The sequence below is a fragment of the Phycodurus eques genome, chromosome 14, assembly GCF_024500275.1.
Source record: "Phycodurus eques isolate BA_2022a chromosome 14, UOR_Pequ_1.1, whole genome shotgun sequence".
NCBI lineage: Eukaryota > Metazoa > Chordata > Actinopteri > Syngnathiformes > Syngnathidae > Phycodurus > Phycodurus eques.
The window spans coordinates 14,546,036-14,570,493 of record NC_084538.1 but is presented as its reverse complement, the minus strand read 5'-3'; the positions used below and the strand labels follow the sequence as shown (position 1 = coordinate 14,570,493).

General features: G+C 40.1%; 2 protein-coding genes across 8 annotated transcripts; one reads left to right on the top strand and one right to left on the bottom strand.

Moving 5' to 3' along the window:
• Positions 1 to 14: 14 nt before the first annotated feature.
• Positions 15 to 10,812, bottom strand: ppp1r14d (protein phosphatase 1 regulatory inhibitor subunit 14D). 4 transcript variants are annotated; one of them, XM_061696089.1, is made up of 5 exons: positions 10,733 to 10,812; positions 7,652 to 7,877; positions 2,243 to 2,323; positions 1,848 to 1,880; positions 15 to 269 (listed from the first exon to the last, which is right to left on the bottom strand). In XM_061696089.1, exons 2-5 carry the CDS (start codon positions 7,838 to 7,840, stop codon positions 189 to 191), a joined length of 384 nt encoding a protein of 127 aa, XP_061552073.1. In that variant the 5' UTR covers positions 7,841 to 7,877; positions 10,733 to 10,812; the 3' UTR covers positions 15 to 188. The 4 variants fall into 4 exon arrangements, with proteins under 4 accessions (XP_061552073.1, XP_061552070.1, XP_061552071.1 ...); XM_061696086.1 differs by lacking the exon at positions 10,733 to 10,812 and adding an exon at positions 7,998 to 8,073; XM_061696087.1 differs by lacking the exon at positions 10,733 to 10,812 and adding an exon at positions 7,988 to 8,035.
• Positions 10,813 to 11,548: 736 nt separating this feature from the next.
• spint1a (serine peptidase inhibitor, Kunitz type 1 a) lies at positions 11,549 to 23,699 on the top strand. 4 transcript variants are annotated; one of them, XM_061696084.1, is made up of 11 exons: positions 11,549 to 11,636; positions 11,893 to 12,325; positions 13,634 to 13,791; positions 13,872 to 14,013; positions 17,854 to 18,021; positions 18,746 to 18,790; positions 18,903 to 19,031; positions 19,122 to 19,172; positions 19,262 to 19,432; positions 22,151 to 22,210; positions 22,618 to 23,699. In XM_061696084.1, the coding sequence occupies exons 2-11, from the start codon at positions 11,944 to 11,946 to the stop codon at positions 22,803 to 22,805; spliced, it is 1,494 nt and encodes a 497-aa protein (XP_061552068.1). In that variant the 5' UTR covers positions 11,549 to 11,636; positions 11,893 to 11,943; the 3' UTR covers positions 22,806 to 23,699. The 4 variants fall into 4 exon arrangements, with proteins under 4 accessions (XP_061552068.1, XP_061552069.1, XP_061552067.1 ...); XM_061696085.1 differs by lacking the exon at positions 11,549 to 11,636 and adding an exon at positions 11,643 to 11,783; XM_061696083.1 differs by lacking the exon at positions 11,549 to 11,636 and adding an exon at positions 11,643 to 11,788.
• The last annotated feature ends 759 nt before the right edge of the window (positions 23,700 to 24,458 follow it).

Sequence of the window (24,458 nt, the reverse complement as noted above, 5' to 3'; positions counted from 1 at the left end):
GAAAATGTCTCATTTTATTGTCATACAGCACTCTTAGATGAGTGAAAATATCTGTACATTAACAAGCAAACAAAAATGTACAGTCTTAACACATGAAAAATATCTGGAATAGTATTACAGCTTCCATCACATGTGCATTATTATATTTGACGGGGAGGTTGGGGTGCATGATGTCACAGTCCAAAAAGTCAAAAGTCGCTTGACTGCTTTGGTGTCCAACTGATGCTGACCGGGCAAGAGGGCAAGAAGAACCCCCTTGAGGGTGTGAACTGCACATACAGACATCCAAACAGTAAACACATGGGGGCTTGGAACCAATGAGAATCCATTGTCTCAATTCTTTATTTGACCTAGAACTACTTCTTCGAGGGGCCTGACATTTTGCGAAGTCCCTTTATCCTGTAGAGCAGCGCGTTGACAAAATCCTAAGGAATATGTACAAAAACACTCGTAACTCCATTGGCGTGTTTTTCTGTAATAATGAACATCCATGCATATTCTATACTTCATATAATTTGACCAATAATGGTAAAGACACCTCACTGAATTTCATTTTGAAAACTAAATCAATTTCACTGATATGAGTATTTGAATTATTGGCGGCAGTTATTATTTCAAAGGTAACAATTGTTTCCAAGAAAAACAATGTTCTAAAATATTTTTAAACACTTTTAGTGCCACAATGTCTTCACCGCTATGTGTCCCAAATGAAATTTCATGATTTGCAAAATGTTTTCGAAAGATGCCAATTAAATTTGTGGATTACCGTACTTAATATGCCTTTTCCATGAAAACTACACAGCTAGATACCTCTTAGTGTCTATAGAGTTCCCTTTTTTTTGTTTGGTTCTTTTAGAAATGGCCCTTCAGTCACTCAAGCTATCTTTCCCGTTAATGCCACCGGAGGGGTCTCATTGCGTTGTTACAATACACCACAGGGATCTGATCTCACACAATCGCAGACGGCAAAAGAGATGTTTTTTTTCTGAGGTATGTATGAATATGTGAATGTGTCAGAACAATTGCATGTCTTCACCGTTATTCTGAAGGTATAAAGACAGGAGTGTAATAGGTTTGCGTTTGAAGGGCAACGCATGTAAATTGTGCAACTCATGGTTGCTATGTAGCGGTTTACGTCCTAACCGTGAAGCAAGAAGTGCATATCAGTGGGCCACCACCATTTGCCTGCTCTGTCAGTGGGTTCTATCAACCAAGGTGTGGCAAAATTTAAGTCATTATAATTGTTTATGATTTTCCCGTACAGGTTTAAGAAATCATCACATTTGGATTATACTGCCATGAAATTAGTGTATCTATTGATTGTCTTTACTATTATGGCCTAAAACTTTAAATATTCAATAACTTTTTGAAAATAGGATTTCAAGCATGGCTCTTTCAGCATGGGAGACATTTAGACATAAAATCAAGGCGGTATAAAAAAAACAACAAAAAAACAAGCTAAATTAGAGAAAGAAAAAAAGACAAGTGTCTCCCGTTATTAATGGAATTATATACAAATGACCCATATAGTGTACAGTTTATCATAAACATTCATGTTCTACTGCTTGCCCTGCTTAGGGTAATTATGAAGGGATGAGCTGGAGCGTATCGCAGCTGACTTTGGGAGAGAGGCAGGCTACAACCTGGCCGTAAAGACACTTTAAGTCTTCAGTTAACCGAAAGTGCATGTTTTTGGAATGTGGGAGGAAACCGGTGCACCCATGCAAGGATGGGATGAATATGCAAAGTGAACACAGCAAGGCCCACACAACTGTTCTGACAGTGAGCCATATGTGATTGCCTGCATGCAATATTATGAAAGTAATACAACATTTTTAACTTCTCACCTCTATTGGCTTCCTGCATTCCCGCAGCAACTCCTGAAAGTAGCAGAAGAAAAGCACAGAGAACAATCAGTCAAAGGGTTTGGGACCCTTATTGTTTCATTAATGAATCATTGGTGGGCCGATCCCTCACCATGACCCCATCAAACATTTTGAATAAACTTGAAAAGAGATTCGAGCACAGCCAGGGCCTCTCTTAGGTCTCAACACTTTTTTCAATAATTCTTTCAAACATTGCAACATTGAATTCTTGCTGCATGTTAAGTGTTAGTTCAGCTTGTATCCCATGAAATGTTAAGGTGAAGGGGGAAACAAGTGATCATGTTTAAGTATGTGTTCAACCCATGTTGTTTAAAAGCCTTTTGGAGAACACTGTCAGCATACAAAACTGTATGTACCTGTAGTCGAATTCTTTGCCCCTCATCTGATAGCTCCAGCAACTCATCTATGTCAATCTCCAACTCTGGGATGTCTTCTTCCTGCAAGAACAAAAATAAAATGTTAAATAAATAAAAGTATTTTTCTGCAGCCCCATTCGTTTTCCCTCTGTTACCCACATTTGTGCGACACAAAAGCTCGCAGGGTACATCCCACCCTAAATCCCAGTGACATGACTCTCCACACCACTGAGCAGTCACTGAGATGGAAAACATTGTAAAATAGAGCGTCGATGTTTCCACTGTGCCTGTTAACCCAAGACACGAATGTAGTGACTACTATTACCAATTAAGTCTATAAAAAATCGAATATTATAAAATGTGTCATCTTCAGAACTTTACAACTTTAGAGCTCTGCAGAGTGTCCTGGGAGGAAACCTGACCACCAGTATATGCAGACTCAGCAGCTGAACGCTGATATTTGACAATGTGGTTTGCTTTTCCAGGGTGAAATGTTCCAGTTGGGAGGGTTTCATGACCAGGCAAGATTGGGTCTTGGATGGTTCTCTGGATGATGAAAGAGTTAATCAATGTGAAGTGCTTAGTTGTGGAGTGGATGGACCCTCCTAATATGTCCCCCATGCACCCTCTAATTGATCCATTTTGCCAGGATGGACCCCATGTAATTCTGCTTAGCTCTGCAGGACTTGAGTTTTTTATTACTTTGGTCAATGATGCTCATTTCCGTTTACGGTTGAGTTTGTGTTTTAACTGGCTATCTCTGGTTGCATCTGTATAAATATAAACGTGTTTTGTTTTCTTTTAATTTACTATGCATGACATACTGTAATTTACTTTTGGCCAACAATAATCCATTGTTTCAGAACTGCATGCAGTGTATCTTTCAATGCTGGGAAGCACTTCATGAGTCTACCAAGAAGCTACTGCAGCCTAAAAAAAATAACAAATTTGACCGATAATCTAAAACATGGTGGCACGGTGAACGCCTGGTTAGCACATCTGCCACACAGTTCTGGGGACCCGGGTTCAAATCCGACCTGGCTTGTGTGGCGTTTGCATGTTCTCCCCGTGCCTGCATGGGTTTTGTCCGGGTACTCTGGTTTCCTCCCACATTCCACAAACATGTCCGAAGGTGTGAATGTGAGTATATGTGCACTGCTATTGGCTGGCTGCCAGTTGAGGCTGTACCCCGCCTCTCGCCCAGACTCAGCTGGGATAGGCTCCAGCACGCCCGCAACCCTAGTGAGGTTAAGTGGGAAAGAAAATGGATTGATGGATGGATTTAAAACATGCAGTGAAAGCACTCGCTCTTCTGCTTTTACCTTCTTGGCATTCTTTGGTCACAATAACCAGTTTACAGCACCAGGTTACCATTGGCTGAGCAGCTTGTAAATAAGGAAAATTCCTCAGTGAATGTAAATGCAGCGTCCATGTGTGCAAAGAGAATAAAAGAGTTTATTTTTCTTAAAGAGTTTTTCACTGACTACATTATTTGAATTTTTTACATTTTATACTGCACAAAGTTGCTGATTTACCTTCAGTGTCAAAGAAAATTATGTTTTAATGAGGCCTTTGAGGAACATCTCAGCAGCAATTTCTGCAGTTGAAAGCAATTAAATTAAGGTTGGAGCTAATATTGGAATTTATGAATATCAAGGTCTCAGCTTCAGAAGCAAACATAGATGCAGTCAACATAAACAACTGGGTTCTGTCTTTTTGTCCCTTTTCCTATTTGAAACAAGAGCTTTATGTCCCTACTGGACTGAAAAAAACTGAAGTAATTAAATATAATTTAATTACTTCAGTTTTTCCCTCGCCGGCACGGTGCCCGACGGGTTAGCACATCTGCCTCACAATTCTGGGGACCGGGGTTCAATTCCCGGCCCCGCCTGTGTGGAGTTTGCATGTTCTCCCCGTGCCTGGGTGAATTTTCTCCAGGCACTCCGGTTTCCTCCCACATCCCAAAAGAATGCGTGGTAGGTTGATTGGAGACTCTAAATTCCTCATAGGTGTGAATGTGAGTGCGAATGGTTGTTTGTTTCTATGTGCACTGCGATTGGCTGGCGACCGGTTCAGGGTGTACCCCGCCTCCCGCCCAAATATAGCCAGGATAGGCTCCAGCAGCCCATGACCCTAGTGAGGATAAGCGGTGAAGAAAATGGATGGATGGATGGATCCCCTTGAGGGATCCGTTCATCTTACACAGAATGGGCACCTCAAACTCTTATAGCCTATAGCAGGGGCGATTCTTTACTGTCAGAGGTTTAGGGTGCTGGGTATAGGTGTTTCGAGCCCATTTTGGGTGGTGCTGAGGCACCCCTAAAAGGAATCTGAGCACTCCTAAATTTTGAGAGATCAAAAAAATTATTTTAAACTTATAGGTTGTTTTAAAATAACCTAGAAAGGTGTACAGTACTTATACTTAAATACAGCCCCCCTGCCCCCTATTGCCTCAAAAATGGTTTGCTCCACCCAATCCCTTCCACCTCTCTGAGTACTTTACTTGTACAGCAATAGCTGCCTTCCCAGTGATATTATGTACACTAAGTATCCGCCTTAAACCTGTGTAGGTGGCACATTTCTTAACTTCAACCACTCAATACAACACACTAATATCATTACCAGTCTTCTTCTTTATCTAATCATAACTTGCAGGTGTTAGCTGACATGTTTTTCTCGGAAACGATTCAGGTCAGACAGTACTGTCCTCTGTTTGAATTGGAATGAGAGAAGTTAGTTCTAATTGCGTGTGCGATATTATTACAGCGAAGGTGCTACGAATAGCTTACTTCCTGACTGGAAGCCAATGAACATTATTAGTCCTTTCAGGATAGAGAGAAAGGGGCAGAGAGAGGAGTTCACATATTAGTATTCAAAGTATTCACAAAACTCTATTTCTATTCAGCAGTTTTAAATTGTGTGCATTGCATTTTAAATAAAAGTTAAAAAAAAAAAAAAAAAAGTCCAAGCTCAATTTTTAGCACTCACTAGAGGGGGCTGGTTTACTCCCACAAAAAATGCATATTGTTAATGTGTATGTAGAGGGGCTACTGTATCAGAATTAGTGATCTTCCCCCAGCAATTAGGGGTAAAGTATGTTTATTTTATGATTCCTCTATTGCTATTTCAAAATCCAATTTTGCATTGTAATCCCTGATAATCATAGTCCATGGTGGATATTCCTGAAGGGACTCTGTCTAAATGAACACAAAACAAAACACCACCAAGACACGCTATGTTTTTACTTCCTTGATAATAAGGAAACCATGCCCAGGAAATAAAATTGTCAGTGAAAATGACAACATGATTTCAACTTATCAGACTCTTCTTGCCTTTCCTGTTAGAGGGCAAGGCTCTTTCTATTATAGGCCGTTAAACATCATTAATGAAAACACAACCAACATATTTACAATTATATGCTGAGTCGGTAACATCATTTCACTAGAATTCACTTCATAACAACAGATAAAATTGCATGATGAAATAAAAGCTGATGTCAATACAGTGGTTGGAAGAAGCAAGTTTTATCTGTCACTATTCCCCTATACTTGTATATAAATTAACTAACCTTTATTGTCACGTTATTATTGATTTACTTACTTTGTGAATGTGAGGAGAAACACCGATGACAACCTGCATACAGTATGCGGGCCTAAATGTTGCTGGACATTTCCATTTCTTCCGGTAACTGATCACACCTTCTATGAGGTTTACTCTTTCTCCAAAGGTGTGAAGTTTGCGAAGAAGCTGGCCAAGGCAGTGCTTGCATAAATTAGAGATGTGGTTAAATAATTTAGACAGCAATCCAAAGGACTGTTGGCAAAATTTTACAAGTGGAACACTCCAACCAACAGAGTACACTTCCATTGAGACAATGCAAAATGTATTATCAACCCTAACCATAATCCAGTGCAGATGGACAGGCTCGGCCTAATTTTGTATGATGTAAACATGATGATGATTCTCAGTAAGAAATATGGGTAAATGAGGAGCCTTTCCTTCATCTACACTAATGTACCCCATATGGATGATTATTGGACCCCTCTTCTTGAGACAAAAAGTAGTGAGCCCCTGTGACATGAGTGTCAGATCTAAAAGGAGAAAGGAGCAGAGATTGTAGCTCAAGAGATGCAATAAGGAACTTTTGTCCCCACGTGGGCTCCATTTTGCTATATGGCAGAATTCTCAGGAAAGAAACCAAATTCAACAAATAATGGCATGCAGTATCATGACTGAACCAATGTTATCATTGATACATGTCTTCAGGTTGCACTGGAAACATGTATGTTCACTGGTTCTCATGCTAATGTATACAATAGTTCTCATCTAATGCCTATCCCAGCAATCTTCGGGCGAGAGGCGGGGTACACCCCGAACTGGTCGCCAGCCAATCACAAGGCACATAGAAACAAACAACCATCCGCACTCACATTCACACTTACGGGCAATTTAGAGTCTTCAATCAACCTACTACGCATGTTTTTGGGATGTGGGAGGAAACCGGAGTGCCTGGAGAAATCCCACGCAGGCACGGGGAGAACATGCAAACCGCACACAGGCGGGGCCGGGATTTGAACCCCGGTCCTCAGAACTGTGAGGCAGATGTGCTAACCAGTCGTCCATCGTGCCGCATCTTCTGTGTCCTAGTCATGATAATTGAATGATTCTGATAAAGAGACTTGAAAGTGATATTGACCCCGTGATTATACTGTGGTGGACAAAGATGGACTACTTCCCTTATTTCTAACAGTACAGGAAGGTGGGGTTCATCCTGTTTGTAAAATAGTCAACAAATAACTGTTTGTTGTCCCTGTCTAAATTAGCTCTGAATAATATAATTGTCTTATCCAAAAAGCATGCACATGGTCTCATGTGCTTGTCTCTGCCTTGGCGATGTTGTCATTAATCTGCATCGTCATCCCATGTTAGCCAAAGGACACCCCACTTGCCACTGTGCCGAGCCGCCTCATGTGGGAGATGAGACATCTGTTGCCATGGTTTCCCCTTGAGAGAACCCAATGCAAATCAATGTGCAGCCGGTGGCATAATTGGATTGAGTCCCACATTACAGGAGTGCAGTTGATGTGCATTGTGTTTCTGCACATCACAGTAAATGCACAGGGCAGCTATGTAATTATGTCTTGTCATTTATGATTAGGAATGACACCGTCTCACTTTCAACTACTCTTATTGAAATATTGGAACACAGGTGAGAGTGCAGTTAGCTCAATGCATCTGTGAAGCAATCTCACTTGCATTTCTCCCTCTTCTCTTATACAGTATGTCAGTGTAACAGACGATGGATAAAGGGGCACTACCGCCCTTGCTACCAGTGTATGTATGTGTGACTGCGTGAATGTTTGTGTGGGTGCCTGCGCGCATGTGTGTGTCCATCAGTCTCCCCCGTACCTCACAGTCAAAGAGCAGGTGCAGCTGTTCATCTATCCACTCCTCAATGTCCAGCCTCCTCTGCAGGTCCTTGCGGTTGTACTTGACGGTCAGCTTGCCAAGCTTGCGGTGCCCTGGCTCGTCGACTTTGCCCGTGGGCTGGAACATCACTCTGGACTGGGTGTTTTCCTCTGACTCCATGGCTGCCATGGCCTCAGAAGAACCGTGGAAACACACCAAGCTCTCTCTGTCAAACACACACACACAAGCAGGTAGTTATGCGCAGGCTGGGGCCCGCTCTATCTCTGTGCGTTTCCTGGTCTAGTATTCAATGTCTGCCTTCTCTGTCACACTGACTCTGACTCACACTGTTTGTCCCTCTCTCACTCTCTTTCTCTGTGAAGCTCTCCTTCTCGCCTCCTCTTGCAACACCCACTGCCTGCACTATGAGGACAACGGTAATGAGATACGCCTCTCTGTGTGTGTATGCCACTTATATGACAGGGTGTGTGTTTGTTGTTTGTGTGTGTGGCAGGTCGTGGAAGAGCGTAGGTCAGTCACAACCATAAAAAATGGAGAGAGAGAGAGAGAGAGAGAGAGAGAGAGAGAGAGAGAGAAAGAGAGAGAGACTAATCAGCAGAGCGGATGCCTGTAAATCAGCAAATGGCAACAAACTGTCTGAAAATGTAAACACTGACATTACAACATAAATTATTAATATAATAAATAATTAAACTGGCGGCGGCACGGTGGGCCAACTGGTTAGAGCGTCAGCCTCACAGTTCTGAGGACCGGGGTTCAAACCCCGGCCCCGCCTGTGTGGAGTTTGCATGTTCTCCCCGTGCCTGCGTGGGTTTTCTCCGGGCACTCCGGTTTCCTCCCACATCCCAAAAACATGCATGAATTGGAGACTCGAAATTGCCTGTAAGCATGACTGTGAGTGCGAATGGTTGTTTGTTCCTATGTGCCCTGCGATTGGCTGGCAACCAGTTCAGGGTGTACCCCGCCTCCTGCCCGATGACAGCTGGGATAGGCTCCAGCACGCCCGCGACCCTAGTGAGGAGAAGCGGCTCAGAAAATGGATGGATGAATTAAACTGGTCAGAACAAAAATTATGATACCATTAATGTAAGATTTTGCTGCACAACATTTGAGGTAATCACGGCTGTGTGTTTTGGGTCTTGAACCTCATGGAGGACCCAAGAACTGTGGCTGGGACCAAGACTTCTGACACTGGGCAACACATTTCACTCCAGAATTTCTTGATAGTGAGATTTCAGTGGGTCTTGCACAGATTTAAGACAACCTGTGCTGGATGCACAGGGTGATGTTATTTGCCAAAACAGTTTTTCTCTCATCTGTCCAAAGAACATTCTCCCAGAACCTGTGTGACTTGTCAAAAAGCATTTTGGCAAATACCATTCTGATCAGTTTCTAATTATTTCATTAACTATTGTGTGTTTTCTTTCTTTAACAGAAAGGCTGTGAAATAAGCACACATATGTCCATTGAAGAAAAAAAACCACACACACAAAGGTCACAGAAATCACTTGAAAGAGGCAAAATTCTAATTAATTAATTATAATTATAGCACTTATAGCACATTATAATTCATTACTGATTAATTACCTAATACAAATCTGGAATTTGCTTTTTGTCATCCAACACAATTATTAACAAAATAAAATAAAATAATGAAACTGTAATTCCCCCCATTTCGCCGTCCACTATTCACCCATTTGCATTTTTTCTATGGAATCTATAGTATACTCAGCTAGTTGCTTAAAAATTCACATAATATTTTTGCACTTTCTGAAATGCCCTGAGATGCCACAAGATGCCGCCAAAGCCCTGTCTAAGAAAGAAATTTGTACAGTAATTGGTCCAAGGAAGTATGTTGAAGTGATAAATCACGACTGAGAGACAAGCTTTGTATGTCTGGGAGGAGCTAAGTTTAGCCAGGGTTGTTAGTGAAAATTAAAGAGTGTCTTCGAAGCATGTGCACGTACATGTCCACTTCCAGTGCATTTGCTTAACAAGTTTGAAATCACATTTATATGTTTGGGGATTCTATGTTTTGGTATATTTATGATTTAAACTATGAATATTAGCGGTTATCAAAAAGACAAAATATTGGCGAGGTGTCCATTACTCAAGTTTTTCCGCTTTTCACAGCAGGGCTCGATCCATAGACCAGATTACTGTCCTCTAAATTAACAGTGAAATGTACCTTGGACCAATTTTTAAAGCAAGGTGCATGCACCGCAATTTGAACATTTTAATCAATGCTTGCAATGTGAACTATCCCACATGGCAAGGAAGAAAAAAAAATTCCCACGCATGTGCTTAGCGCTCTTAGTGTGTGGTGTACTCGAGATGACCAACAAAGCACACCACACACATAACGACATCTTGACCAGATGTCTGTCATTGTACCAAGACTCACCTGTAAAAGGCAGCAGGGTATGACAGGGCAGAAAGGATGCCAGAAAAGACAAAGAAAAAAAAATCTAATTCAGCTCTGTGTGGCCAATTTAAACGACAAAGTTACCTATTATCTTAAAAAGGAAAGAAAAGGAAAAAAACAGACACACAAAAGCTAAAATTAGGACCATAGAAACATTTAAGAAAATGCAAAGTTGCATAAACTTGCCTCTCTAAGATATAAATGGAATGGATTACATGTGTACTGTTTCACTATATTTGTTTACTTTGTCAAAAAAGCGAAAAAGGATGAACAAAAACACTAGCACTGTTTTGTTTCAAATTTAAGACATTAGTCTTGTCGCATATCTTTTACAACTAATCAAAGGCCAATAATTAATTGTGGCACCATCCAGTAATCAAAGGTTTCCAATGATCCCATTACAATGTGATTGATAAGGTTCTGCGAGTAGGGGCTTTTAATCACCATGTACGCTACACACGCTGATGCGCCTGAATTATTGAGGGCCTTCAGCAGCTCATCTTTCCTGCTACACAAATTCATTCATCTGATATTATGCAACTTAGTTCTGCACTGTTAGGTTAACTTGGCACAGATGTGCCTCAGCCTGCTCACACTGGAGATGAAAGGAGATTTAGTGAAAGAGCTCGACTTACATTGTCAGCGCACAAACACGGGCTGTCAACGCCACAACCTTTAAGTTAAGCTTTTGTTTCAAGATAGTCAAAGGGCAGCATTGACCCTTGATTACGTGTACCGTTCTCGCGACAACTTGAGTTTTGTTTCCTGGTGGTTTCACAGCGTTTACCTAATTCATGACTCAATGCGTGAGTGAGTCAGCTCCAAGTCAGTCGTGATGTGAAATAATGTGCTACGCGTATTATGACATTCTAACGAATAAACGAGACAAGACTGCATTTTACACGAATAAAATATTTATTGTACGTTCTCTCTTTCAATGCAGGTGAGGCTGCATTGCCACCTTTTGGAATAAAGTGGAAAATGCACATATAGATATGTTATTCACGATTACTGTACTATACAGCTAAAGAAAAACTATTTTAAAAAAATAACAATAAAAAAAACGTAAAATCAGTTTGCTCGAAAATGTCAATAAATGCCTTTCAACAAAAAAAATTGAATAAAATTGTCCATAAAAGGCCAATTGAGACAGTCATTCACAATAACATTATATTTATGTGGACATAGTGTGCTTAAACAAACAACGGATTTATTCATCTTTCATATAGAATGCACCCCTTTGCACAGCGAAGAACCATATTTGGTTACCCCAACTAAAGTTTAGTCCCAGGACAACTATAAGTTGTGCAACAGTTGCATGTTTCTTTGATTTGTGCATGGTTTTGTTGTTGTACGGGAGGATCCGTCACGCAAGGGGGGAGAGAGGGAGGGAGGGAGGGAGAGAGAGAGAGAGAGCGAGAGAGCGAGCGAGAGAGAGAGAGAGAGAGCGAGAGAGAGAGAGAGAGAGAGAGAGAGAGAGAGAGAGCGAGAGGGTAGGGCGCGGTGTGTTCCCGAGTGGAATTTCACTTCCTGTCTCAGGTGAGTCACTTGGTCAGTGTCGTCACGCGCCACAGCTCTTTGTGGCGATCAACCTTTGGAGTCTTTCGATTACGAAATTGTCACGGACGGGGAAGGCTCGACATGTCTTGACTCTCGCCGGATGTTCTCCCGTTCGAGTGCATTTGCGTAAAGTACAACACGGCCCCCGTTGGTGTTCACCTTGACGCGGCCTAAACTTGGGTTCACCGACCAGGAAGACATTTGTCGTTCATTACTGGCCTCGCTTTCGTTGCAGGTGGCGCTCGGTAGCCGATTTCCAACCTCACTGAATTGTTCTTTTTCAACGATGGATCCACTGGTGCTGCTTCTGCTCTTCCTGGGGTGCGCGTCCAGCCAGGAGACGGCTGAGAAGTGTTCGGGCAAATTTAAGAAAGGCCAGGAGGATTTTGTGCTGGACGTCGACGAGTCCGTGAACGACGGGGCCACCTTTATCTCGTCCCCCAAACTGGAGCGCTCCAGAGACTGCGTCGCGGCCTGCTGCAAGGAGCCCAAATGCAATGTGGCCTTCATGCAGGGGGGTGCTGAGGAGAACGCCATCAAATCCTGCTTCCTCTTCGACTGCCTCTACAAGAAGAAGTACGCCTGTCGCTTCGTCAGGAAGAAAGGCTACTACAACTACATCCTGGACTCGGTCTATGAGAGCTACCTGCAGGTGGATCGCCCACCAAGTAAGACCGTACGCCCCCCTGACCCCACAAACACACTTACGTCATTATAATATGAAGATTTGTCAGTTCCACACTTGGCTTCTGGTATCACAATACCTCCTAATTATTCACGTTCAACACCATTTTAATATCCTTTTCCTTTATGGGCTATGCATAATTCCCAACCGCCTTCTCTGTGTTGTCCCAAAAGTGCCAGAAACAACGAAAAAGGATGTTGCAGTGTTCCAGAATGTTTTAGGACAGTGATTCTGAAAATGTGCTCACAATTTCACTGCCCAAGTACAATTCGGTTGTACTTATTTCAATATGCAGTACTTGCGTTAAATATTTGAGAACTGTTTGTTTTTAAATGGGTTTAGGTACAATTTCCATGTATTGCTGATGTGAAATACGTTTTAATTGAGTCATTACTTAACAGTTGGCGCTCTTGGTTTTTGATGAGTGCTACTGTATTTTAACATTGGTCATAATGGTGGCTCTTGGAGCACTAAGTATTTTCTTTCGGTGGTACTTGGGATAAAAATCACTGCTTTAGGAGGTTGATACATCTTGTAACATTCTTTTTAAGTGTTTTCTTGTTAAAATTGAATGCCATTTTATCCTATTTTAATCTTCTCCTCCTAAAAATCACGGGGTTATAAAAGATGCTCCAGGAACTACAAATGCACTGGTGTGTAGATGATTAAAATGTATCCCAGTGGGCATAGCCCCAATTATTTATGATATATGTACCGTTAAGATGCAGCATAAAAAAACTGATCCCAATAATAAGATCATCAAAATGAAGAGGGGACAATTTTTTAAAGCTCTCAAATACTGTTAAAAACACAATTGAATCAAAATGATGTACTGAAAATGAACAATGAATTAATAAATCCAATGTCTTCCTTAGTGGGATAGAATTAAGTTGTTAGTGCTATTTTTCAGGAAAAAACATGTATACATCTTGATACATGCCTTATTTTTGAATGACCTTAAATGACTTCTGCTTCGAGTGTGTCTCATCTTCTGACAATAATGAAATAATAACAATAACACACCTCCCCTCCACATTAAGTGATACATTTCTTCTTCAGTGGGTTCCACTGGTCTGTTTGCACTCTCAATATGTGAGACCAAATAACAAGGATAGAAACCTCTACTTCAGCATGTTCACACATGCCGAACCCTTACAATCCCTGGTGTAGTGTTGGGCTTCTCATCTACCGTAGCTTCATTTCACTTGAGCTTCGAAAATGATTGAGTTGGAATCAATGTACATTCAGTGGTTGTGTGATTTAAAAATGCTACCATGGTGTCCCGCTTCAGAGGAAACGGACCGTCCACCGGTGGCCAATGGCGGCCAGGACCGCGTGGTCCAGCCTCAGGACAGCGTGACCCTGAACGGCTTGGAGAGCAAAGATGACGAAGGGATCAAGTCTTATATGTGGCAAATGCTCACGGAGTATCCAGATGCTGTCATTGAGGTGAGTCAGTGTCAATAGCTTTATTGAATTCGCAGAAGGCAATGCGTCCTGACAGTAACCGAGGCTTTGTTTTCATGTAGAAAACCAAATTTGACGACCAGATTATCGTGTCCAATTTGACGTCGGGGATTTACAAGTTCCAGTTGACCGTCACAGACACAATTGGTCAGTCGGACTCGACCAAGGTCACTGTTCTGGTTCTTACACCTGAACAGTCGGAACGTAAGTATTACTTTTCCGCTCCATTACATTCAATCCTTTGACTGGCTCTGAGACTCAACCATTTCACCCCAAGAATTTCTGGAATTTTCTTTTCCAATGAACTGCATATTCATTGTATTACGTGGATGTTCTGCTGTTAGAAATGGCTATTGGTCAAGCTCCCACACTTTGTAATGAAGTCACTACAAGCAAACAATGCACATGGTCACAGCAAAGTATTTGAGCTTGCTGACAGCGTGGAAAATTAACATTTTTGGCTAATATTAGCATTATATCACCTGCAGTTAGCAAACATGATTCAGTTGGCAAGATGACTGTGTACTGTTTAACAAATGTATTTAGAATTTATGAATGTTTTTTCAAATCAATATTTTACTATGACAGAGTGGAAATGTTAAACTTAACATCCAACTACATACATAATATGATGAAAATCCTTTACCATAAGTTCTCACTGTCTTTTTTAGCCTCCATTGAAGAGACTAAATGCTGGCTGTAAGGTCACTGAAAACAGATGATTTCTTAAAGGAGCAGTTACCCCATGATTATTATTATGATTTTACCCCATGATTATTATTATGATTTCTTAAAGGAGCAGTTACCCCTGGGTGGAATGCAATTTCAGGGACACCAAATGTTCAATATGATCAGTAAAATAGAATACTTTACTGGTACGTGTGCAAATGTTTGGTCACTTCTAATAACCATACAATTGACTCTTGTGCCATTACGTATAGTAGTAATACTACCATACTATGTCGTATTTTACATTGCTTCAAATTGTTGTTTTGAGAAAGTGCGACAAAGCGATGTAGTATTTTACAATGCTTCAAATTGTTATTTTGAGAAAGGGCGACAAAGCTAGTTGACCTTTACACAGTACTGTGAGCTACAACGTTTGAGCCACTTTTTCTTATGTCACGTTCACTGTATTTGTTGACATGTCTTCTGACCCCTTTCAGAGTTGCGTGTTTGTTTCATGTTGAGACGATGCCCTTATGCTCATTTCGTTTCCTCAGGGCTTTTTACATTCCTATTTTTCCCCCTTTATTTATTTCTGTTTTTTTTTGCTCAGTAGCTCCATGTTTACAGGCCAACCTGAATGGTTCTAAATAACTGACCTCCTTGTTATTCTGCCATTGTTGAACCTTTGTCTTTTAATGTGATGAAACCTGTCAAGACATGTTGAGTTAAGTCCTACAGGCTGAATGAATGAGGAACAGTACAAAGATAAGAGAACTAGAACTTGTGATGTGACCACTTTAATCTCCTCCCCCTTGATATCAAATCAACTATGAAGGCCATTTCCTGTGAGTACCATACATGACCTGTTGATGTGATTCTTCATGTTTATGTTTCTGGAAAACTGAAGTGAGGAGCATACTCGGTGTACTCCCACTCCCTCCACCCCCGACTCAACAAAACCTGTCGGTCTGGTTTCAACTTAGGTTTCGTAAACGTGAACACTGCAATCGTTCTCCATATCCATTGAAAGTCATTAAAAGGCTTTGAGCTTTATTCATTGGCATTACTTCTTAAATTATATTTAGTTAGTGAGGGTTAAGTGCACATTGGGAAATAATTTGGGCTTCAGAAATTCAGTTAAATTATCCATTAACAGCTTGTCTGGAATGCAGAATATGCGTAACAGAGGTTGTGGGAGAAAAAAACAGCCAGGTTTCATTCAAGTGAACATTCACTAAATAAAGGGTAACTATCCAAGTTCAGAGTGAAAATGTTAACATCACTTTTAATAAACTTAAACATTTCTAGAAATATTTTAAGTAATTTTTAAGATGTGACTCCTGCCTCATTTCCACTCTTTCTGGATCTCTGCTAGATTCTTGAATCTTCTCTGTTTGATAATCCGCTGAAGCCCACGGTCATCTCTTTTGCTGGTGCATCTTCTCCTCCCACATTTTGTCTTTCCACTAGACTTTCCATTGATATGCTTGGACAGAGCACTCTGTGAACAGCCAGCCTCCTTAGCTATGGACTATTGTATGAACTATAGAACTACCCGTCCTATGGAGGGTATCAATGATGGTCTTCTGGCCAGTTGTAAAGTCTGCAGTCTTCCCCATATTGAACCCAACTGAGACAATTGAACCAAACTGAAGCAATTTAATGACACCTGGGGAAAGCTGTGCAGGTGCTTTTAGTTTAGTAGATGATTAGTTTGTGACACTCAGTTTAAAACAATTATGGCCCGCAAACTTTGGGCTAATTATTTCACAGTATTCTAATTTTCTGAATTCCTGATTTTGTGGATTTTATGGGCTGGAAGGCAAAATTATGTAAAAATAAACAAATAAATACTTGAAATTGTTTAAATTGTGGGCTGAATCTGAATCTCTACAATATGTGAATGTTTAACCTTTTGAATGGAATGATGGAAATTAATAAATCTGGTCCATGATATTAAATGTTTTTGGAAAGGGTCTGTAGTCCTAAATATTGCCATCAGGCCTGGATGCAATAAAAACTTGAATTAAATTGTAAAATCCCCATGCTTTACTCGTCCCTCATAACGGTAACGGTCTCATAAAAGTCATTTTACAACAGTATAAATAGCCTTCATCAAATCGAATCAAAAGTCTTCTAACTAAAATGAAAATGTGCCAATGCCCAGATATACATGTATATACAGTCGAAAACAGTCTGTTTCGTAACGACGCTTAATAGTGAACTGTGCAAACAGTAAAAGGTGTACTCAACCTTAACTTTGAAGATGAGTGACAATGGCGCAGAGGGAGATTTACTGCTTGGAAGGCAAGTGTATACATACCCATAAAGACTTCATGCAGCTCACTTTTTGGCACTAACTCAATTCATGGTTGTAGACCTTTTTTGTCATATTGTACTGAGCAGCCACACGTGGACCACCTTCCAGTCCCATGAACGGTTCTATGGGCTGCGTCTTTTGCACTGGTACTCTTCCTTCGCGATATTCTTGTAGTTAAACCTTTTCGATGTGTACTCTCTAACTGACGATTGCAAGATGAGGTCTCATATGATGAGAGGTTTGAATGTGGTTATGCCTATTTTTTTTTTATCTTTCTTAGTCTAGTCAACTCAACTAAGATGTTTAGTACCCTGTTTTTCTTCAACTTTTGGTCAAATTCTGAATTGTTCTATCAGCAAGGTATCAGGGTCAAACTTGTACAACAGAACAATGTTGTAACTAGAAGTGTCCCGTAAGATTTTAGTATTCAATGATAACTTTTTTCAGATCCACTGAGGTCTGCATTTTGATTACGTTGTAGTATCATATTCATTCATGAGTACAAATTGGAGAAAGCAAAAGAAAATGGCAGCTGTGTAGTTTTCACTTCACAAATGACATAGAATCAAGGCATCTCTTTGTAATGTCACGTAAGCTGAGCATCGTATGTTTCACCCGCAGCATACAGACGGACTACACTTCCCGCTGTGCCCCACACTGTTAAACAAGCGTCCTATTTTTACGTCTCTACACACAATGCTGTCTAGTGTAGTCTATATTCTTTAAAGCAGACGCCGCAAATTGTTAGATGTTTGGGAGAGCTACAAAAAAATAAGAAAAACAAGATCAGGTTTCAGGTGTGAGACAGTAACTTCTGTTTTTGATGTCTGGTTGAATGAATCTGAGTTGGACATGAGTCATAACCTGAGAAAAAGTATATTAGATGAATTGAGCAGGTTGTTCATGTAAAAGAGGGAAATTGCTTTTCTGGATATCTAGTTTGATTATTAATAATTGAGACATTTGATTATGGATGACATAACATTTTTGTTTTCAATGTTTTCAAATATCTGCAAGAAAAATATAACATCAACAATTACCCTTACTTCCTGCAGATCACTGCATGGCTCCAAAGAAGATTGGACCCTGCCGTGGTGCTTTCCCTCGGTGGCACTACAACGGCGCTTCAGAGAGGTGCGAGGAGTTTGTATTTGGGGGCTGCAGGGAAAACCTGAATAACTATCTTTCCAAGGACGAGTGCACCAATGCATGCTATGGCACAGGTATGTTTGCTTCTCTTCCATTCATGAATTCACTGTGTGCATACAGTGTAGGGATTATTTGTAATTTGAAAGATATTTCCATTGTGCAAATAGAGTAGATGACTCCATAACAGGGTTGGGTAGACTTTTTTTCAAAATTTCAAATGATGCTGTTTGCATGTATTAAAAATATATAGACACTGGAAACGGCAATTTGTGGTTGAACCACTTTAAATCCTGCTCATGGTGGTTCTTCACTATAAAGGTAGAAGGTGGACTTTGACTAATATTTTCATGTCAACCAGTTCCACATAATGTTAGGCCCGCTGCACACTGAGAAACGTGAGCAAATGCGACTGAAGTGGACCATTGCGGGGAAAAAATGACAGTTGTCCACTCTTTGCCATACACCAAGCAATTCAGCACCGCACATCTACTGATGTGCATCAGGAATGTTCTCTTCTGATGTGGGAAGGAATTCTTTCAAGATGTATTACCACAAGCCAATAATATAATTGTTTTGAATGTTATTTAGCAAGCTCTTGACCCTTTTGACACATAACCAGCAGAGCTGTTTAAATCGCTTCACTGACAAATGTCGTTTATCCATGCCAGTGTTGCTATCCATCCCACATCCGCTGCAGCTCGAGTTGTGACAGTGACAATATTAATGAATGACATGTACCCAGACGTAGTGGCAATTTGTTTCCTGGTGACTAATATTTGTTTCTTTTTCCTTCCTCAGAAAAAAGGGGTTCTGGTAGAGGTTTACCACTTCCGGATCAGCGAGGTTTGCCACAATTGCACCTACTGGCAGTTGTTTTTTACTCTGCTAAACTTTTGATATTCTACTTTGTATTGCCTTAATGCCAATGATGTTTCTTCTGTGTGTGTCATGGCAGAAAAGTGTGGCGTTGCTTGCACTGCAGAGCAGTTCACCTGTGCAAACGGCTGCTGTTTGGAACCAGGCTTGGAGTGCGACTCAACTGCTCAATGTAGTGACGGCTCAGATGAAAAGAAATGCGAGGACTGTAAGAATCATTTTTTATTTTTATAACTCACTGAGCTCACTTAGGTGAAATATATGCTTACCTCAATTAATATATTTTATTGTATGTCAGTGGACAACACATTTCAGATTTTGCTGAAGATTCCAGTAGATGAGCAAAAAGGTGACGATTTTTATTCCAAGAGACAAGATTTTAGTTGTCAAAAATTACATCCTTTTTCGTCGTTTAATCTTATTTCCTTTTGTTCAAAGTGCGGTGCACCGAGCCTCCACAGACAGGCAGCTGCAGGGACACGCTCACTAAGTGGTACTACAACCCTCTCCAGCAGGGCTGCTATCGCTTCAACTACGGTGGTTGCCAGGGAAATGAAAACAGATTTGACTCTAAGGAGGCCTGTGTGAAGGTCTGCAGAGGGGTGACAGGTGGGTGGTACTCACCAAGGTGTATTATATTTTACAAAACTGAACGAAATAACAAAAACTGAAATTGCCAAAACATTTTGGTTCATAAAATTTTAAATTAAAATTTTAAAAAATTTTTAAGTCACGATAATTAACTGAAACTATATCTTCTGGGCAGCACGGTGAATGACTGGTTAGCACATCTGCCTCACAGTTCTGAGAACCGGGGTTCAAATCCCAGCCCCCCCTGTGTGTCGTTTGCATGTTCTCCCCGTGCCTGTGTGGGTTTTCTCTGGGTACTCCGGTTTCCTCCCACATCCCAAAAACATGCATGGTAGGTTAATTGAAGACTCTAAATTGCCCGTAGGTGTGAGAGCGAGTGCGAATGGTTGTTTATATGTGCGCTGCGGTTGGCTGGCGACCAGTTCGGGGTGTTCCCCGCCTCTCGCCGGAAAATAGCTGGGATAGCCTCCAGCACGCACCCAACTCTAGTGAGGATAAGCGGTACAGAAAATGGCTGGTTTGGTATTCCTCAGTGTTAGTAGTCATCAAAGCAGCCATGCTGCGCTTTCTCTGCTCTATGTACAATAGATATAACTGTCATATGCCCACCACGTCAATGCCCCACATTCAACATGGCTACCACATAGGCACGTATTTTGGGATTGGATCTAGTCATATTGTGTATATGTAACCCAGAAATACTTCAGTCCCATTCACTGACTGCATTGCGCCACAACACCAGTAAACAACAGCGGCCAATTCTGGAACTAACAGACTTTGTCACCGGCATTTTAAGTGACAAATGGAAACTATTGTTATTAATTTTCTTTTTTTCCCTTTTTTAATCACCTGACAAATACCCCATTTTGGGGAAGAAAAAAAAACAACCTAAAATTAATGGAAACTAAAATAAAAGTAAGCATTTTCAAACAATAAACTTGCAAACCAGCTTTAAAAACAAATTAAAAGTTACTGACCTTGAAAAACAAGTAAAAACGAAATAAAAATTAACTAATGAAAAACAATAACCTTGGTACTAAATGGCTTTACACCTTTCATATACTATAGTATACTGTATTTTAAGTTACCTATGTAGCATTCTTGTCAGTCAATCAACTGTTTATTTTAGTTGAGCACTTAAGCGATTGTTGAAGTACAGCTTTAGTTTGGATTAGTAATATATTTTGTTCTTGCCAACATGTTCTTTCGCCTTAGGTCAGTGATTCTCAAGGTGTGGTACGAGCACTACTAGTGGTATGTGGGCTCCCTCTAGTGGTATGTGAATGAATCATTGCCCAAGTACAGTTCCGTAGTATTTAACGTTTAAATACAATACATTTACATTTAATCTTCAGTGACTGTTTTTAACTATATTTAGGTTTTAAAAAAAATTGACCTTTTATGTGCGATACATTTGACTTGAATCAGTAATTGGATAAAAAAAAATCCAAAAATGTTAATTATAAAATTGGCTCGATTCCTGTAAAATTACATATTGTTATGTTTTCACTCAATTCTCATAAATTACAAATAAACGTTTTTAATGTAATGTAACGATTTTATTGTTGTTAAATTTAGACTTTTTTCCCCCTCACCGGAAAATGTGTTGATATTTCTTGTAGTATTCCGTCATTAGTCTCTGATCATTTTTTGTTCCCCCCGTAGTTTTCTTTGCCTTCCATAATACGTATTATGCCTTTATTTATGTGCAACTTGAAGTCTTCCATTCTTACTTTAGTATAAATTACATCTTTTTATCTCGTAATATTATAATTTTAGGAATACAAACTTTGTCTAGTTTTTGAAACAGTATATATTTAGGCCTACTTCACGCTTGTATTTTAATGTTGGTCATTATAGTGGTACGAGGCAAGCCTATTAATTTCTTTAACCACTGCCTTGGGTTATTTCCTCAGATTGGTGACTGGTAAAATTTGATAGCCCAGAGAGGGGGCGGGGGGGGGGGGAATCATAGGGAACTAGTTAGGTAATATTAATACTTGTTTCTGTAGGATGTATGACAAAGAAGAGCATATAAAAATCCAATAAAATCCTTTAGCAATGGTAATCTGTTTTACTTTAAAATATTGTGTGACATGCTTCAAAGTGGTTTTAGTGACCACATCAGACATCGACCATCTGCTATTCCACTTTATGTTGATCCTGTAATGGACCAACTCGACCAGAAATGTTTAAGGTTGGCCTACTATTTCTTACTATGCCACCTTTAAATTGCAGTTGGTATAGGTAATCCTCTCTCTGGTTAAACAACCACTCATCATTTGGTACACCTGTACAATTTGTCATCCATTACAACAGTTCTATCAAAACTTCAAATACGCTTATTATTGTAATCACAGTTTGGTATATCCTCCTCATATTGCTTTCAGCCCACTTTCGTCAAGCTGATAGTTCATACTTCAGTCAATAGGGGGCGCATGTGTCCACCCCCAATGCACAAACAAAGATATGCAGGAAGGAATGAATGAATGACTTTAGGTACAAATTTGATTAAATTCACTCAAACTCAACATTGCCTGGTATGAAAAGAAGTGATTTTACAAGGCGTAACTCTTTACACAACAAATTCCTAACTATTGAAAGGCTGAGATATTTGCTCTTAACGTCTCAGTGTGGAATCTTTTGTGCCAGCAGAAATGTATGAGTCAAATTAAATCAACTTGTTTTTACTGCTTCTGGTGATCTTAATGGTTATTTTTGTTGTTGTTTTTTCAGAAAAAGATGTGTTTGCAAGAAAACAGGAGTTTGAGCGCAGAGTGTCTGGAAGTCAGACAGGTATGTAACTAACCTTGTAATTTAAACTGCCTCACAGTTCTGAGGTCCCGGATTCAAATCCATCCTCGCGTGTGTGGAGTTTGCATGTTCTTTCCGTGCCTGCGTGGGTTTTCTCCGAGTACTCCGGTTTCCTCCCACATCCCAAAAACATGCATGGTAGGTTAATGGGAGACTCTAAATTGCCTGTAGGTGTGAATGTGAGTGTGAATGGTTGTTTGTTTATATGAGCCCCGTGATTGGCTGGTGACCAGTTCAGGGTGTACCCCGCCTCTCGCCCGAAAAAGGCTGCGTTAGGTTCCAGCACGCCCACGACCCTAGTGAGGATAAGCGGTACAGACCATGGATGGATGGCTTACCCAAAATTGCTTTTTGCTATAAAATGAACCATTTCTCCTTTATTTGTACAGGCATTATAGCAATAGCTGCCATCCTGGCTATAGCTATCGTCATCCTATTGGGCATTCTCCTGTACTGCTTCATGAAGGGCAAGAAGAAGTCGTCGCAGCATCACCGCGTGCCTGTCAATAACGCTCCACTCACCTCCATAGAAGACAGGGAGCATCTTGTCTACAACAGTACCACCAAGCCCATCTGACCCCACTGTTTGCGTGGTAAATGACAGCAGTGTCCAGAGCCGCATCATTTACTGAATGAACTCTGATTGATGGAAGAGACAACAATGTCTTTTCACGCCACAAGTGGAGTTGTTTTGTGTGTGTAGTTTTTATAGACAATGTGTACAGGAGACAGTGTCTTGGAAAATATGAGATGTTTAAATATTTGATTTTCAGTAAGTTTGTTTTAACTGTCTTTCTGACTAACAGCTCCTACATAGTTTAACAGGGAACTCGAGTCATTTCGCCTGTTAAATTTTACCTCCATATACTCAATTTTCCCCAGGTTTATAATGGTCTGTTACTTAAAAGTAAATCTTAAAACGGAATACTTGAGTTTCATGTAATGTTCCTTTTACTGACATCATCTCCTGTCTGCCGGATAATGTTTTTTCTATTTCTTTTTTACTCCCTTGAATAATCTGAATAATATAGGAATAATCCATAATCTTGATCTTAGTTTTAGGAATGTTGTTTTGTGTTTAAAGATGTTTTTATAACAAGCATAATGCATTCATCTATGATAATTCATACCTAAATAAAGCAGCCTTGCTTATCTCTCGACACAAATAACTGATAACTAAGCAGTGTTGTGATAGTTATGCCAAATGCAAGAATTACCTCTGTGTTTGGCAATGTCTTGTTAGAGCATTGTTGTGCAGAAGATCTGGACTTCAGTCGTATACTGAGTCGTCCTCTGCATTATGGGGAATGCTAGTGTCCATGCCTTAAAAAATAATGTTATATTCCAAAATGGTTGGATTGATAGGTTTCAGATTAAATGTTAGGATAATATAACATTATATGTAGTACATTTGGCTATATTTGTTTTTAAAAACCTTTTGACAAATTAAAACCTCTTCAAACTGTGTTAAGACAGTGAGCACGTATTCATATTTGTGCTCCATTTATGTGTCAATCATTCAGTTACCTATACATTAGCTGACTACGTTAAAACAGATATACCATTAGTGGTGGGAGGTAACAAAGTACAAATACTGTGCACAAGTAGACTTTTCAGACATCTGAGCAAGGAAGGTTTTCTGACTTTTTCATGGCAAATTGTCCAGCTTCTGCGTTAATTTTAATTTAATTTTTTTTTTTTTTTTTTGCTGTCTGATTTGAATAAAAAAAAAACATACAAGGTGTATTCTTCCAGTTTATCATTTGGTAATTTAACATTTTTGTTAGTCAAAACGTTAGCAAAGCTAGGGGAGCACGTTGTTTTGTTGTCCAGGTTTTTCTTCTCAGTACGAACAGTATGATATGGCATGGGAGAATTTTATTTTCAGTCCTCAATATATCTGGAACATACCGAGGGCCGAAATGCCTTTTTCGAGAGGCCACTGTCACACAAAACAAATATACATGCTCTTTGTTGTATGAAGATACATGCTCTTTGTTGTATGAAGCGGTTACAGATAAAAGAGGAGGTCTGGAGTCTCCCTTTAGCAGTGCAACATAGATATTGTGACGTCATAACATTGGGTGCGCTTTTGTTTTAAACTTTCACTTAATAAGTTGAATCAGTACTTCTAATTTTACCAGTCTTATTTGCACAAGTATTTGTACTTATGTGCAGAGTGTATGGACTTTCGCCACCTCCGATATTAACTATACAGTATTGGTAGTTT

Excerpts from the sequence above, each read along its gene's own strand:
- ppp1r14d (XM_061696089.1), bottom strand. The coding sequence starts at position 7,840 with ATGGCAGCCATGGAGTCAGAGGAAAACACCCAGTCCAGAGTGATGTTC. Across the intron at positions 2,324-7,651 it reads ACCTGCTCTTTGACTGTGAG|GAAGAAGACATCCCAGAGTT; the intron begins GTACGGGGGAGA and ends TTGTTCTTGCAG. Across the intron at positions 270-1,847 it reads AATGCAGGAAGCCAATAGAG|TTCACACCCTCAAGGGGGTT; the intron begins GTGAGAAGTTAA and ends CTGTATGTGCAG.
- spint1a (XM_061696084.1), top strand. The coding sequence starts at position 11,944 with ATGGATCCACTGGTGCTGCTTCTGCTCTTCCTGGGGTGCGCGTCCAGC. Across the intron at positions 14,014-17,853 it reads TACACCTGAACAGTCGGAAC|ATCACTGCATGGCTCCAAAG; the intron begins GTAAGTATTACT and ends TACTTCCTGCAG. Across the intron at positions 18,022-18,745 it reads CAATGCATGCTATGGCACAG|AAAAAAGGGGTTCTGGTAGA; the intron begins GTATGTTTGCTT and ends TTCCTTCCTCAG.